Source organism: Tursiops truncatus, chromosome X, assembly GCF_011762595.2.
Source record: "Tursiops truncatus isolate mTurTru1 chromosome X, mTurTru1.mat.Y, whole genome shotgun sequence".
In the NCBI taxonomy this organism is placed as follows: Eukaryota; Metazoa; Chordata; class Mammalia; order Artiodactyla; family Delphinidae; genus Tursiops; species Tursiops truncatus.
The window spans coordinates 113,476,653-113,493,936 of record NC_047055.1 but is presented as its reverse complement, the minus strand read 5'-3'; the positions used below and the strand labels follow the sequence as shown (position 1 = coordinate 113,493,936).

Here is a 17,284-nt window from a genome sequence, read left to right as displayed (position 1 = left end):
TCATCTGGTACATAGCCCTCTGCCTTTTCATCTTGTCTGTCTTTCCGTGAATGTGGTTTTTGTTTCACAGGCTGCAGGACTGTAGTTCTTCTTGCTTCTGCTGTCTGCCCTCCGGTGGGTGAGGCTATCTAAGAGGCTGTGCAAGCTTCCTGATGGGAGAGACTGGTGGTGGGTAGAGCTGACTGTTGCACTGGTGGGCAGAGCTCAGTAAAACTTTAATCTGCTTGACTACTGATGGGTGAGGCTGGGTTCCCTCCCTGTTGGTTGTTTGGCCTGAGGCACCCCAACACTGGAGCCTACCTGGGCTCTTTGGTGGGGCTAATGACAGACTCTGGGAGGGCTCACGCCAAGGAGTCCCTCCCAGAACTTCTGCTGCCAGTGTCCTTGTCCCCACGGTGAGCCACAGCCACCCCCCTGCCTCTGCAGGAGAGCCTCCAACACTAGCAGGTAGGTCTGGTTCAGTCTCCCCTGGGGTCACTGCTCCTTCCCCTGGGTCCCGATGCACAGACTACTTAGTATGTGCCCTCCAAGAATGGGGTCTCTGTTTCCCCCAGTCCTGTCAAAGTCCTGCAGTCACATCCCACTAGGCCTCAAAGTCTGGTTCTCTAGGAATTCCTCCTTCCGTTGCCTGACCCCCAGGTTGGGAAGCCTGACGTGGGTCTCAGAACCTTCACTCCAGTGGGTGGACTTCTGTGGTATAAGTGTTCTCCAGTCTGCGAATCACCCACCCAGCAGTTATGGGATTTGATTTTACCGTGATTGCGCCCCTCCTACTGTCTCTTTGTGGCTTCTCCTTTGTCTTTGGATGTGGGGTATCTTTTTTGGTGAGTTCCAGTGTCTTCCTGTCGATGATTGTTCAGCAGCTAGTTGTGATTCTGGTGTTCTCACAAGAGGGAGTGAGAGCTGGGATTGTTTTCTTAATTACATTTTTGGATTATTCATTTATAATGTATAGAAATACAGTTGATTTTTGTATGTTGTGCAATCTTAATGAACTTCTTTATTAGTTCTAATAGTTTTTTTAATTTATCTTTTTTATTGAAGTATAGTTGCTGTACAAAGTTCTAATAGTTTTTAGTGGAATCTATGGGATTTTCTATATACAAGATCATATTATCTGTGAATGCGGATAGTTTTACTTCTTCCTTTCCAATCTGGATGCCTTTTACTTTCTTTTCTTGCTTAACTGCCTGGCTAGAACCTCCAAACCAATATTGAATAGAAGTGGTGAGAGCAGATACCCTTGTCTTCTTCCTGATCTTAAGAGGGACATATTCACTCTTTCAGCATTATGTATATTAGCTATGTGTTTTTTGTAGATGCCCCTTATCAGGTTGAGGATGTTCCCTTCCATGCCTAGTTTGTTGACTGTTTTTATCATGAAGAGTGTTGGATTTTGTCAAATACTTTTTCTGAATGTATTGAGATGATCATGTGGATTTTGTCCTTTATTCTATTAATATGATGTGTTACATTGATTAATTTGAGATGTTAAACAAACCTTGCATTCTTGGGATACATCCCACTTGTTAATGGTATATGATCCTTTTTATATATTGCTAGATGCAGTTTGCTAGTATTTTCCATCTATATTCATAAGAGTTATTGGTCTGTAGTTTTCTTGTGATCTTTGGTTTTGGTATCATGGTAATACTGGCTTTATATAATAAGATGGGTAGTATTCCCACCTTTTCTATTTTTTGGAAGAGTTTGTGAATGATTGGTATTAATTCTTTAAATGTTTGGTAGAATTCACCAGTGAAGCCATCTGGCCCTGAGCTTTTTTTTGTGAGAAGTTGTTTGATTACTTATTCAGTCTTGTTCCTTGTTCCAGGTATGTTCAGTTTTCTATTTCTTCCTAGCCAGTTTTGGTAATTTGTATCTTTATAGGAATTTGTCCGTTATCTAATTTGTTGGTGTACAATTGTTCATAGTATTCCCTTATACTTTTTATTTCTATAAGGTCAAATGTGATGACCCCTCTTTCTAAAATCATTTGACTTTAGAAATTTGGGTCTTTTTTTTTTCCTTAGCCAGTCTAGCTAAAAGTTTGTCAATTTTATTGATCTTTTCGAGGAACCAATTTTTGGTTTTGTTGATTTTCTCTATTGTTTTTTATTTCTCTATTTCATGTATTTCTCCTCTTTTTTAAGTTATTTCCATCCATGTATTTGCTTTGGATTTTAGTTGAATCTTTTTTTTCTAGCTTTTGAAGATAGACATTATGCTATTGATTTGATATCTTTCTTTTTTAATATAGGTATTTATGGATATATATTTTCCTCTAAGCAGTTCTTTAATTGCATCTCATATGTTTTGGCATGTTGTATTTACAGTTTCATTCATCTTAAAGTATTTTCTATTTCTGTTGTGATTTCTTCTTTGACCCATTGGTTATTTAGGATTGTATTGCTCAATTTCCTTACATGGTGATTTTCCCAATTTCTTTGTTATTAATCTCTAATTTATTTATTTATTTGTAGTCAGGAAAGATACTTTGTATGGTTTTAATAATTTTAAATCTATTGAGACTTATGTTATGGCCTAACATGGGGTCTTATTGTGGAGAATATTCCATATACGCTTTAGAAGAATATATATTCTGCTGATGTTGGGTGAAGTGTTTTATAAAAATCTGTTAGATCCAATTGGTTTATAGTGCTGTTCAAGTCTTTTATATCCTTTTTGATTTTCTGCCCAGTTGTTCTATCTGTTATTGAAAGTAGAGTACTGAAGTCCCCAACTGTTATTATTGAATTGTCTATTTGCCCCCTCAATTCTGTCAGTTTTTGTTTCATGTAGCTTTGGGCTCTGTTGTTAGTTTCATATATGTTTTATAATTATTTCATCTTCTTGACTGATTGGTTCTTTTATCATTATAAAATATCCCTCTTTTTCTCTAGTAATAGCTTTTGTCTTAAAGTCTATTTTGTCTCCTATTAGTATGGCCACTCTAACTCTCTTCTGATTGCTGTTTGCATGGTATACTTTTTCCTTTCAAACTCTTTGTATCTTTGAAACTAAAGTGTGTCTCCTGTAGACAACATATAGTTGGATCTTATTTTTTAAATTCAGTCTCATAATCTCTGCTTTTTTATTTATTTAATCCATTCAAATACGATGTTATTATTGATATGGTTGGATTTACATCTGCCATTTTGCTTTTTGGGGGTGACTCATGACTACTTTGTTCCTCTGTTCCTCCTTTATTTTGAATTGATTTTTGTAAATGGTCTGAGGTAGAAGTTTAACATCCAGACATTAATTGTGCTAGCACTATTTTTAAAAATCGTCCTTTTCTACTGAATTTTAATACCTCCTTTGTCATATATATTGTTCCCATATATATTATAGTTCACTATATTTATGAAAATTCTATTCTATTCATGTATGTATCTGTCTTCTCTTGTGGCAATACCTGCTGTTTTGTTTAAGTAACTTTAAGGTAAATTTCAACATCTGCTATAGCAAGTCCCTCTTTGTTTTCCTTCTTGTCTTGGATATTCTCGTACACTAATTGTTCATGTGAATCTTTGTTTTATTTTTGGTTTTTTTTTTTTTTTTGCGGTATGTGGGCCTCTCACTGTTGTGGCCTCTCCCATTGCGGAGCACAGGCTCCGGACGCGCAGGCTCAGCGGCCATGGCTCACGGGCACAGCCGCTCTGCGGCATGTGGGATCTTCCCGGACCGGGGCACGAACCCGTATCCCCTGCATCGGCAGGCGGACTCTCAACCACTGCGCCACCAGGGAAGCCCTCATGTGAATCTTTGAAATCAAAAAGAAAATACCGGTGATAATCCTTTTAAAATTTCACACACACATACATATAAACACATTCACCACCTAGTAATATGCTATTTGTTAAGTTAGACAGTTCATTTAATGTAGAAACTGATGAGTGGCAACAAATCATATTAAAATGAAACAGAACAGGATGACTTATGTAACTTTCACCTAATAATTATTTTCTTAACATAGGATGAATGCTGTTGAAAGTAGAGCCATCAGGATGTTAAAAGAGAGAATGATTTCACAAAAAACTGACCTCATTCGTGTTTTCCAACTTCAAGACAGCAGTAAATCAGGTAAAAGAAATTACGTAATGCTTACCATTTCTTAACATACCAGGTTACATACAAATTAGTTTTCATTTTCATTGTTTCCTTAAGATTTCAGTTTTCTACTTTTACCAGCAAGGAATGATAGAGATAAAAATGAAATATAATCCATTATATGCTTGGACAAAAGCATATTCCTCCTTTTCAGTAAGCTTCTTTCAACTTAAAAAAAACAACAACAACCCAGAATTAGACTCCTCTTCTGGTAGTATGTTTGACTAGACACTCTGGAAGGTCCTCCTGTTTAGAAACAGCTAGATTCTAGAGGATACATTAGTTTAATGCATTTACCAGCCTCACAGTAATTAAGATAAATCTCTAGGCTGCATTTCCTCTCCCCATTAAAGGATTTTTAAAACCACATGTTGGAACATGGAGCAGCAAGCAAGCACAAAAGGCTAGATTGTCCTGGGGGCAAATACTAATATTGGTGTAGCAGTCAATCCTGAGACTAAACCATAGGATAGTAGAAAGATGGATAAGCTGAATTTGAGACTGACAACATTAAGCCTAGATCCTCAAAGTGACTAAAGTAGTCCTAGGTCTGTAGTGCCCCCAACTCCCGGCAAGCAAATGCAAATCCATCTTCATGGGAAGTGTCCCTAATGTGGGCCACTAGTATATCCAGAGATTAAGATCAACTAATGTGAGGTCACAACCGAAGATCACCAAACAAACAAGGGGACAAGCTACCACGAGGGAGAGTCAGCAGAAACAATAAGCAACAGATTAGTTTCCCAAGGACATCATATATTGGAATTATCAAATACAAAATAAAAAATTACTGACAAAGAAAATGTTTAAAGAAATGAAAGATGGAATCACAAATACGCATTTGAAAATGATTTAAAGAAGAACCATTTTTATTTTATATAGATATAAAAACTCATTAAGAAAACATAGTAAGTGGGTTTAACAGAAGATTAGACATTGCTTAAAAAAGAATTAGAGGGCTTCCCTGGTGGCGCAGTGGTTGAGAGTCCGCCTGCCGATGCAGGGGACACGGGTTTGTGCCCCGGTCCGTGAGGATCCCACGTGCCGCGGAGCGGCTGGGCCTGTGGGCCATGGCCACTGGGCCTGCGCGTCCGGAGCCTGTGCTCCGCAGCGGGAGGGGCCACAGCAGTGAGAGGCCGTGTACCGCAAAAAAAAAAAAAAAAAAAAAAAAAAAGAATTAGAAAGATTAAGAATCAAATGTGTAACATACATCTAATCAGGGTCCCAGGAGGAGAGAATGTAAGAGAGAATATATTTGACATGATGATGGCTGAGTCTTTTCCAATACTGTTGAAAGACTCAAATTCACAGATAAAGAGGAACAGTGATTCTCAAATAGGGTAAATAAAATTAAATTCACGCCTACACACACTTGTGGTGAAACTGCACAGCACCAACAGTGAAGAGAAAATCTTAAAAGCAAGCAGAGGAAACACACGGTGCTACAGAGACAACAATTAGAGTGACATCAGACTTCTCAACAGTTGCAACAGAAGCCAGTAGACAGTAGAGTCATATATATAGGTGGTCCCCAATTTATGGTGGTCCAACTTACAATTTTTCAACTTTAAAATGGTGTGAAAGCCATATGCATTGAGTAGAAACCATCTTCGAATTTTGATCTTTTCCCAGGCTAGCAATATGTGGTACAATGCTCTCTCATGATGCTGGGTAGTAGCATTGAGCCACAGCTCCCAGTCAGCCACAAGATCACAAGGGTAAACAACCAATACACTTAGAACCATTCCATACCCATACAGCCATTCTGTTTTTCACTTTCAGTACAGTATTCAATAAATTACATGAGATATTCGACACTTTACTATAAAATAGGTTTTGTGTTAGATGATTTTGCCCAACTATAGGCTAATGTAAGTGTTCTGAGCACATTTAAGGTAGGCTAGGCTAAGCTATGCTGTTCAGTAGGTTAGATGTAAATATTAAATGCATTTTTTACTCACAATATCTTAAACTTATGATAGGTTTATTGGGATGTAACTGCATTTTACGTCAGGGAAAATCTGTACAAAACATTGAAAATAAAATTTACGAAAAGATACAACATGAAAACACTAACAAAAACAAAGTGGGAACAGCTGTATTAATATCAGACAAAGTAGACTTCAAGGAGATATACATTACTAGAAAAATAAAGGGACACTTTATGATAAAATATTCAGTTTTCCAACTAAATCCATTCTAAATGTGTATGCACCTATTAATATAGCCTCCTTCAAATATATGTAAAACAAAAATGCACCGAACAAGTAGAAGTAGAAAAACCTACCATCATAGTGAGAGATTTTAACACTCCTCTCTCACAGGAACCGAAAGTATAAACAGACAAAAAGATTAGCTAACGTTCCCTAAAAGACATATTTAATATATAGAACTCTGCATCCAACATTGCAGAATATACATTGCTGTCAAGCACAAATGGAACATTTACAAAAATTGACCATTAAATGGAACATAAAGTAAATCTCAACAAATTTTGTATTGGAAACATATAGAATAAATTCTCTGACATAGTGAATTGAGCTACAACTCAATTACATAAGGTAGCTAGAAAATCCCCTTGGGCTTGGAAATGAGAAATACACTTCTAAATAACCCTTGGATCAAAGAAGAAATCACAGTGGAAGTTAGAATGCTGAAATTGAGTAATGAAAATACAACATATCAGAACTTATGGGATGCAAATTAGAGAGGCATTGATATCCTTCAATGTATATATTTTAAAAGATGAAACTGTGATCAACAAAGTAACAAAAAGTGGTTCTTTGAAGAAAATGTTGATATAACCCTCATAAGGAGAGAAAGAAAGAGAGACCAAATGACTGATGCCAGAATTGAAAGGGGGGACATTACTACAGACTTTACAGATATTAAAAAGATCATAAGATATATTATGGAAATTCTTATGCTAATAAATGGAAACTTTAGATTAAATGGACACATTCTTAAAATATATATGTACGCATACACTTATAAAAACTGACACAAAAAGAAATAGAAAATCTGAACAATCCTATAACTATCAAAGAAATTGGATCTGAAATTTTGAAACTTTCCACATAGAAAGCTCTGAGCTCATATAGCTTCATTAGCCATTACAGTATGCATATTTAATATTTTAAGAAAGAAATGAAACCAGTGTTACAGAAACTCTTCCAGAGAATAGAAATAGAGGGAACACTTTCTTTTTTTTTTGGCTGTGCCACATGGTTTGAGGGTTCCCAGACCAGGGATCAAACCCGTGCCCTTGGCAGTGAAAGCACGGAGTCCTGACCACTGGACCACCAGGGAATTCTCAAGGGAACACTTTCAAGATGATTTTAGGAGGTCAGCATAACCTTGATACCAAAACCTAACAAGAACATTATGGAAAAGGAAAATTAAAAGCTAATATCACTCATACATTTAGATGAAAAAAATCCTGGAAGAAATAATGAAATAATAGCAAAAGGTTAGTGTATCAGAACAGAGTTTAGTTTATTCTAGGAACACTAGGAATTCTAGGTTGTTTTAGCATTTGAAAATCAATCAGTGTAATTCACCACTTAACAAAACTTAGAGAGGTAATATAATTCTCTCAAGAAAAAAATTGTTTCATGTATTTCGCCCTGGTTTCATGGGTTTAAAAAACATTTAGAAAACTAAAAATGGAAGTAAACTTCCTTAATCTCATCAAGGATATCTACCAAAGCCTATAGAAAATACCATACTTAATGGAGACATATTGAAACCTTTCCTTCAAAGTTTGGGAATGAGGGAAGGATGCTGTAGCAGGCTGAATAATGTCCCTTCCCATAATATATCCACATTCTAATCCCCAGAATCTGTGACTGTTACCTTATTTGGCAAAAGGGACTTTGCAGATGTGATTAAGTTAAAGATCTTGACCTGAGGAGATTATCCTGCATTATCTAGGTGGGTCTGGTGTAATCACAATGGTCTTTATAAGAGGGACATAGGAAGAGTCAGAATCAGAGGAGAATGTGATGTGATGATGGAAGCAGACATTGAAATAATGCCTTTTGAAAATGGAGGAAGGTGCCCCAAGCCAAGGAATATAGGCAGCCATTAGAAGCTGAAAAAGGCAAGGAAAGAGATTCTCCCTTCAGAGCCTCCAGAAGGAACCAGCCCTGCTGACACTTGACTTTGGCCCAGTGAAACTGATTTTGTACTTCTAACCTCCAGAACTGTAAGAGAATAAATATGTGTTATTTTAAGCCACTAACTCTATGGTAATTTGTTAGAGCAGCAGTAGGAAACTAATAAGAGGCCCCCTCTCAAGACTCTGTTCAACTTTGTACTAGGGATGCTAGCCAGTACAATAAGGCAAGTTAAATAAAATGATAAGGCTTAGAAAGAAGAAATAAAATGTCACTGTGCATAGACAACATGCCAAATAAATCCACAGAAAAACTGTTAGAATTAATAAGTGAATTTAGCAAGTTGTAGAACCTCAAGGTCAATAAACAGAAATTGATTGCACTTCCATATACTAGTGTATCAGTCAGAGTCTATTCAGGAGAAAGAAACCACATCAGTAATTTGAACAAGGAAAAAATATAAAGAATTATAACCTAGTAAAAGGTGATTAATTACTAGTAGGAATAAAAGAGAACTCGAAAGAATACAAGAACAGAAAGTGTAGGGAACAACTACTGTCTCTAAGGCTGAGAGTATCCAAGGAAGGAACAAACTTGGAAGAGTCCCCTACTTCCAACCAAGGCTAAGATTCAGACCTCATTGGAGAGGGTGTCACTCTGGCCTGCTGGATGGGGTGAAAGTTCACTGAGGTGTCTCAGGTCAGAGTTGGCCTGTAGCTAGTGGGCTAGGAAGAGAATGGAGCCACCCACTGTGGTGCCATCAAAACTCTCTTTGGGCTATGCACCACTGTGTCTCCCACACACTGCTGGCAAGGGAACCACCCACTGCGGTGTCCATGAAGTTCACTAGAGAGTGGGTGCCACTGCATTTCCCACACACCTAGCAGCCATGCTATGCTGTAGAAGCAAGAAGCAAAGTACACCAGAGCCGTTTCTTCTGCTATGTCTTAGAGCAGTCTTCCTGCACCCTCTGCTGACAAAGCCTAGCATTATGCCAGGTGCCAAAGGAGAAATATTTACAGGGTTCAGCTCCAATATCACAAAACACGGCAAAGAAAGGTAGATTTTTAAGTGGGTGGAAGTAAATTGATAACTGGTATAGGCAGCCATTAACTTTTAGATAATGAAAATCTTAAAAGATACCATTCACAATAGATAATCAAGTACCGAGAAGGAAACCAAATGATTGATGTGTGAGATTTCTAAAATATTATTAAAAGAAATAAAAAAGAACTGAAATACATGGGTGGGTATTACTGTGTTCAAGGGCCAAAGTTGTCAAGATATAAATTCTCCCCAAATTGAGCTATAGGTTTAATGCACCAAAGGGACATGTACAGAATGTTCTTAGCAGCACTGTTTGTAATAGCACCAAACTGTAGATAATCCAGTGTCCACCAACAATAGAATGGGTATATAAATTTTGAATATGTGGAATACTATACATCAATGAAAATGAAGACACTACAACTAAATGGAACATGGCTGAATCTCATGAACTTAGTGTTGAGCAAAGGAAGTAAGATTCCTCCCAAAATATTTACTTTATGATTCTGTTTATATATAGATCAAAAAAGGCAAAAAGTAAATTATAGTGTTAGAAATCAATATAGTGACTCTCCTTGGGAAAGTGGGAGGTGATAGTAATTATGAGGGTCCACAGAGGGGGCTTTTGGATATTGGCAATGTTGTATTTCTTGTCCTTGGTGGTGGTTGCATAAGAAACTCCTTTGTGATAATTCACTGAGTTCTGTATTTGTTTTGTGAACTTTTCTGTATGCGTTAAACTTCAATTAAAAAAAAAAGAATTATGTCCTTAGCAGGTAAGTGTTTGGGGAGTCGTCTTGGTGGGAATGTAAAATGGCTACTCTTTTTTTTAAAAATTAATTTATTTTTGGCTGTGTTGGGTCTTCGTTGCTGCATGCAGGCTTTCTCTAGTTGTGGCAAGCAGGGGCTACTCTTCCTTGCAGTGCGTGGGCTTCCCATTGTGGTGGCTTCTCTTGTTGTGGAGCGTGCGGACTAGGTGCACGGGCTTCAGTAGTTGTGGCTCGTGGGCTTTGGAGCGCAGGCTCAGTAGTTGTGGCGCATGGGCTTAGTTGCTCCGCGGCATGTGGGATCCTCCTGGACTAGGGATCGAACCCATGTCCCCTGCATTGGCAGGCAGATTCTTAACCACTGTGCCACCAGGGAAGTCCCTGAATATTTTTTATTAAAAAAATTTTTTTGCTATTGAGTTGTAGGCATTCTTTATATATTTTGAAAACTAACCATTCTTCAGATATATGGTTTGCAAAAGTTTTTCCCATTCTGTAGGTTGGCTTTTCATTTTGGTGTTGGTTTTTTGCTGTGCAGAAGTTGTGGAGCATGGGTTTTAAGTGCGTGGGCTTCAGTAGTTGTGGCGTGCAGCCTCAGTAGTTGTGGCACACGTGCTTAGTTGCTCCACGGCATGTGGGATCTTCCTGGACCAGGGCTCGAACCCCTGTCCCCTGCATTGGCAGGCGGATTCTTAATCACTGCACCACCAGGGAAGTCCCTGGCTACTCTTCCTTTCTCTTTTTTGCTTTTTAATAAATTTATTTATTTGTTTGTTTCTTTGTTTATTTATGGCTGCATTAGGTCTTCGTTGCTGCACGTGGGCTTTCTTTAGTTGCCTCAAGTGGGGGCTACTCTTCATTGTGGTGCACGGGCTTCTCACTGCGGTGGCTTCTCTTGTTGCGGAGCACGGGGTCTAGGTGTGCGGGCTTCAGTAGTTGTGGCACGCGGGCTCAGTAGTTGTGGCATGCGGACTCGAGTGCAGGCTCAGTAGTTGTGGCGCACGGGCTTAGTTGCTCCACCGCATGTGGGATCTTCCCGGACCAGGGCTCAAACCCGTGTCCCCTGCATTGGCAGGCGGATTCTTAACCACTGCGCCACCAGGGAAGCCCCCTGGCTACTCTTTCTTGACAGCAGTTTGGCGATATATATCAAAAGGCTTAAAAATGTACATACCCTTTGATCCAGCAATTCCACTTCTAGGAATGATCCTAAGAAAATAATGGAATAGTTTCACAGCCGTTAAAAGAATGATGTAGATCTATGTTTATTAACGTAGATGCATGTCCATGATTTATTGTAAGTGAAAAATCAGGCTAGAATATATATGTTTGTTATGTGTGTGTGTTGCCATATGTAATACACGTATGTAAAACATGGTATAAAGTATATTTGGCTTTAAGAAAGGTAAAATATATATACATTTATATATACATGTTTATATACATGGAAGAACATATCTTTAATAATCAGAAAAAATAAAGGTATTTATATTTCAAAAAACTACATATAATTTTAGGGGATGAAAGGATATTACCTGGGAAAATGAGACATGAACAATATGCCCAAATGTTAAAAATAAAAGTAATCTTTTATCCTTTATATCCTTTTGTGTTTTCAAATCTTCTATTATAAACATACCTTACTTTGTTAATAAGAAAAGCAGGGCTTCCCTGGTGGCGCAGTGGTTGAGGATCCGCCTGCCGATGCAGGGGACACAGGTTCGTGACCCAGTCCGGGAAGATCCCACATGCCGCGGAGCGGCTGGGCCCATGAGCCATGGCCGCTGAGCCTACGCGTCCGGAGGCTGTGCTCCGCAACGAGAGAGGCCACAGCAGTAAGAGGCCCGCGTACCCCAAAAAAAAAAAAAAAAAAAAAAGGGAAAAAATATAGTATACCCAAATTCTGATTGCTTACCCATAACAGTAAAGGAAAGATTTGCAGCACCCCAAAGGTTATTCTTCCCTCAGAGTCGGGGGGTCTGGTAGGACAGATCATAAAGGGGAGCAGAGGCACCCAGGCCTCAAAACCAAGGCTGTCTGCTTGCTCCATTGATGAGGTTGCATTTTTTATCAAATTCTCAACCAATTATATGGGCTTTGTTGCTGTTGTCGTTAGGAAAACTTTCTGTGGGCCAGTGGGCTTTTTCCATGGAGAACATTTTGGGGCTGAACTTGCCATGGAGATCCCTGAGTTCACATCTGGTAACCACAGACAAAGATGGAAATATTGACTACATGTCCAGCTTCCAGGATATCCACATTCAGAAACCTGTGAAAGAGGTAAGTGAAACACAGCCCCCGGCTAAAACCTGGCTGGCGTCAAAACAGCCTTTGCACGACTTTTAAGAGTTCCTTTGTTCTTTGAAAAGTTGGGAGTGGAATCGTCTAATGGGTGGGCGTGGCACTCTTAGGAAAGACCTAAGGGGGATCTTCCAGATACATTGTGATCTGTTCAGGAAGTTTGTGTGTTCTAAGGATAGGCAAAAAGAAAAAAGAAGAAAAGGCTTCTGCAAGCAAATCTGTGTCACATATGTGATTCTTCTCTTAAGTGCTGTCCACCCGAAGGGCATATATGACATCTATTCTTTCATATAATACTCTTTAAAATACTCAACATACTCCTATTAACTGTCAGTAAGTATAGACTTACTGATATGACATCTTATACCTTAAAGAATTTTAAAATTTAGAATTTCTTATTAAAATGGGAATACCCCAGGGAGAGTTGTCAGACCCCCCAGTACTTATTAGTTAACAACTCATCAGCAATTAGTTATAATATTGGGCTGAAAGTGAGTTGATGGGAACTAGAACTGGGGTGATTGTTTGCAGGAGAGTTGAGAAGTTGAGCAGGAAAAGGGAAGTAAAACTGCACGTGGGAAACTAAAATATCCACAGAAAGGAGGCTTTTGGCTTCACTTGAGAGACATTTTACCATGGTGGCTAAGCTCCTAGGCCTTGGCTTCAGGCCAAGATTCAAATCCCACTTACCAGCTATGTGAACCTTGGGAAACTTACTTTACCTCTCTGTCTTCCAGCCTGTAAAATGGGCATAATAATAGTTCTGTTCCTTGGGGCTATTGTTGAGGTGTTGCAGTTTTCTTATGACAGGGCCGAAAGCAAGCTCATCACACGGGATGAATTGTGCCGAGGCACAGCAGTAGAGGGCTGCCGCTCGCTCAGGCAAAACAGCGCCGTCTGTCCTGCTGTGGTAGCTTTTATTTAAGCATTATCTATGTTTTCATTTCAAGACTTGTTTTCTTAACATTCCAGAAATGCCAAAGCAGAAACATATGCTTTTATTGATTATACAAGCAACAATGGGCTTTCTTGAAGACATGCCGTGCTTCGGCCTTGAGCGCAAAAGCAGCACAAGGACATTTCCTTGTGTTCCCATTATTCTGATTATACTGAAGTAGCACAAGGACGTTTCCTTGTGTTCCCACCACTCTGATTAGACTGAGGACACCTCATGGATCAGTGCCCAAAGCACTCAATGCTTCTTCGCAGGCCCCCGGTTTGCCGGGGGGTAGGGTGGGGGGGCTCAAAGCATCCAGGACTGTTTGCAGTTCTGGCTTATTCGCATGCCCCCGGTTTGCTGGCGGGGGGGGGGGGGGGGGCTCATGGGTCACGTCTCCTTTCCATGTCCTCAGTTATTCCACTACATTGAGGACTGAATTAAATAATCCATAGAAGCTGTCAGTGCAGAGCCTGGCACACAGATTCGCTTTGGCCCGTCCCCTAAGGAACAGAGACTGCAGGCGCTACAGAACGCAAGAGCATGGTCTTTTATCTGATTTAAGAGGGTTGGGCCTCCAAGGAAGGCCTGCCTTCTCAAATTTCTATCTAAATCACATACTTCGAATTGGTGACCATGTTGTGTGTTTGTTACTTTTACTAAAATTAACCTGTTATAAATTCTATATGTCTTAACACTTAGACAGTCTTTATTTTAGGTTCAGTCTACTCTGATTGAAACAGTGTACAGATACCGATCTGACCTGCAAATCATCTTTAATGTCATTGACTCTAATCACTCAGGTAGGTTCACTTTGATTGGTTCAGTAGCAATAGAAAGCAAAGGCTAGTCTGTTTTTTTAAACCAGAATTCTGTTTTCATCTATTGCATTCTTCATCCAAACTTGATTTAACTCAGGGGTGGGGGGTAGGGACAAACTCATGTTTAATATTATTGTGTTTTTTAGTTTGGCCACAGACTCTCTATTCGAGTCCATATAGTATAGGCTTATATATCCATTAGTCAGACAAGAATAGCTCCTTTTATAAATCACCAGCACAGATGAAAAGATAATTCACTGTCCATTTAAAAATTGTACTTATTCCTGGCAATAAAAATCATTCCTAGAGTTCTGATTCTGTTTTGGGGACTAAGAACTCATTTTCTGCTTAGCTTTGATGTGCAGTTATTTATTTTCAAACTTAAAAAAAAATCATCAGATAATCCCCAACTGCAGAGACCATTGAATACCAAAAAACCAATAATCAAAACACAAAAGTAAATTACTGCCTATAGAAAATGGCAGAGCCACTGTCTGCAATCCTCTTTTTGAGTCCCAGGGTTAATTCTCCCTCTGCTTTGATGTAGCTCTCCTCTGCCCTCCTTCCATGTCCCTCTCCCTTAGGTTTTAGATCTTGTAATTTCTATACTACATATAGTACCACATCTACAATCTCCCCCGCCCCATTCCTTCACTGTTCACTCATTCCAGCTTTAGAAGAATAATCTCAGGATCACTTGGTAGTTGAAAGTGACATATTGTTTCTTATATTTACAATCTTACTTTTCCATTTCCTTCAGTGTCTCGATGGTCAGGCATGTTAGTGAGCTGCTAATTGGGACTATTCAGTCAGTATGGCTTTCCCCACCCCTCTCTAAGGTGGGTCTTAAAATGAACACTCATGACCTTCTCCTATATTCTTTTAGGCCTGATCTCCATGGAAGAATTTCGTAGCATATGGAAACTTTTCAAAAGTCACTACCGTGTCTGTGTTGATGATTCCCAGTTAGATGAGCTCACCGAAAGGATGGACTTAAACAAAGATGGAAGCATTGATTTTAATGAGTTTTTAAAGGCTTTCTATGTAGTGCATAAATTTGACAAGTTGAGTAAATCAGACACCAAGGTTGCTTAACAAGAATTAGGGCTTTCTCTCCTTGTAAACAGTTGGCCCAAATCACTGACACAATCTTTGCCACGACCCTTGAAATTCATAGTGAGTAGTAGAGAAAAGTAGACCCCAATTCACACCATGAGCAGATGTATAATGTGGGTATTGGAAGTCCCTAGTAAACTGCTATTGGTAAGACTAGGTTAAATGTCAGCTGATAGGATTTGGCTCCAGTGGCGGGACTCACACACTGCCAGGTAGTAACTGGATTTGAGCCTAGTGTTGGTCTCTTGGATGCCACCTAACCAGGAGACCTGAGCAGTTTGTAAACATATTGAAAAGAACCCATAGAATACCAGAGGAAAGTTCAACATCTGTGAGTGGTTGAGGGATGGGAGGAGGAATACCAAACTATTAAAAATATTTCCATCTTTAAACTGTAATCTTCTTTGGAGATATCATAAACCAGTGATTTTCAGCTGTGAGGGAACCACCTTCAGGGATGGGGGCCATATCAGAATCTGCGGGGGAAGCTGTGGGAGTGTATTGTTTGAAAAAGCGTATTTTTTTCTTGTCTGTTGGAGATAGAAAGTGAGTACATTCAGACTGAGCCCTATAGTTAATATGGTTTGACACCGTCACTGGTAAGATGGGGCCTTGGTGATGCATACGTTGTGCAATTTATTCTGCCATTCTGATGGCCTATCAAACATAATAAGAGATTTCTGTTTGAAGGTGAGTATATGTTTCATTTTCTTCTTGAAGTTTGAGAACTTTAAGATCTATGAATATGCCAGGTTAGATATCCTGCTACACACACCAGAAATAATGGATCACATATAACAAATATCTTTTAAAAATGCATAGCTGAGCTGGCAAGTAAGTAAAAGAAACCCCAGGGGCAGGGGGGACTTCCCTGGTGGCTCAGTGGATAAGAATCTGCCTGCCAGTGCAGGGGACACAGGTTCGATCCCTGGTCCAAGAAGATCCCACGTGCCACGGAGCACATAAGCCCGTGTGCCACAACTACTGAGCCTGTGCTCTAGAGCCCGCTAGCCACAACTACTGAGCCTGTGTGCCACAACTACTGAAGCCTGTGTGCTGCAACTACTGAAGCCTGCGCGCCTAGAGCCCATGCTCCACAAGAGAAGCCGCCACAATGAGAAGCCCGTGCACTGCAACAGAGAGTAGCCCCTGCTCACCACAACTAGAGAAAGCCTGTCTGCAGCAATGAAGACCCAACACAGCCAAAAATAAATAAAATTAAAAAAGAAACCCCAAGGTTAGGAAAAAAGAGAGCTTAATTAAAATCATAGCAATATTAACTTTGGACAGGATAGACTTTAAGGCAAAGAATAATATCATTAGGTATAAAAAGGTCATTACTGAATGCTAAAAGGAATGATTCACCAGGAAGATGTAATAGTTTATAAACTAATATGCATCTAAAAAATTAGAGCTTTACAATTGATAGTGCAAAAGTTGACATAACTAATAGGAGAAATTGATAGAGGGAGATTTTTAATATACCTCTGTCAGTAATTGAGCACGTAAATAAAAAACTTGTGTATAGAAAATTGGACAACCCAGTTAATCCACCTGATCATGCATGTATATGTATACTCTGCATCAGTTTCAGAGAATACACATTTCCAAGCACTTATGGAACATTTATAAAAACTGATCATGTATTAGACCACAAAACATATCTCAAATACTAAGCAATCAGTTAACAAAGATGCTACATTTTCTGGTCATTGTGCATAATTTTCCTGGGGAAAAATATAATTTACTAATGCTAACTCAAGAACAATAGGAGGGGCTAAAGAGACACATAACCATTAAAGAATGTGTCGGTTTGGCTAGGCTGAACTACATTTCTCAGAATTCCCCTTCTTGTATGTTTCTGGTTAAGGTGGGCCACAGTGGAGATTCCTGAGAGAGTTGGAAGGCAAAGAGAAGCGGCAACCATCGTGTAGCTCCCACACGCTCTTGCTGAGCTGCCGATTCACCTTGTGGGTGTGAAGCAGCAGCTAGGCCTGCAATTGCTCTACAGTCCCCTGGCTCCCCTGTTAGCTGCTCCGATTCCCGGGACCACTGTGTGTGTTT

General features: G+C 39.4%; 1 protein-coding gene across 5 annotated transcripts in view; it reads left to right on the top strand.

The window, feature by feature from the left end:
* PPEF1 (protein phosphatase with EF-hand domain 1) overlaps positions 1 to 16,765 on the top strand; it is a 148,767-nt gene extending 132,002 nt beyond the window's left edge. For all 5 annotated transcript variants that reach the window (XM_073798778.1, XM_019927731.3, XM_073798776.1 and 2 more), the window contains 4 exons: positions 3,980 to 4,086; positions 12,162 to 12,325; positions 14,002 to 14,086; positions 14,991 to 16,765. In XM_073798778.1, the coding sequence (XP_073654879.1) occupies positions 3,980 to 4,086; positions 12,162 to 12,325; positions 14,002 to 14,086; positions 14,991 to 15,199 (565 nt within the window). In that variant the 3' untranslated portion in view covers positions 15,200 to 16,765. The remainder of the gene's footprint in view (positions 1 to 3,979; positions 4,087 to 12,161; positions 12,326 to 14,001; positions 14,087 to 14,990) is intronic.
* Positions 16,766 to 17,284: the final 519 nt, after the last annotated feature.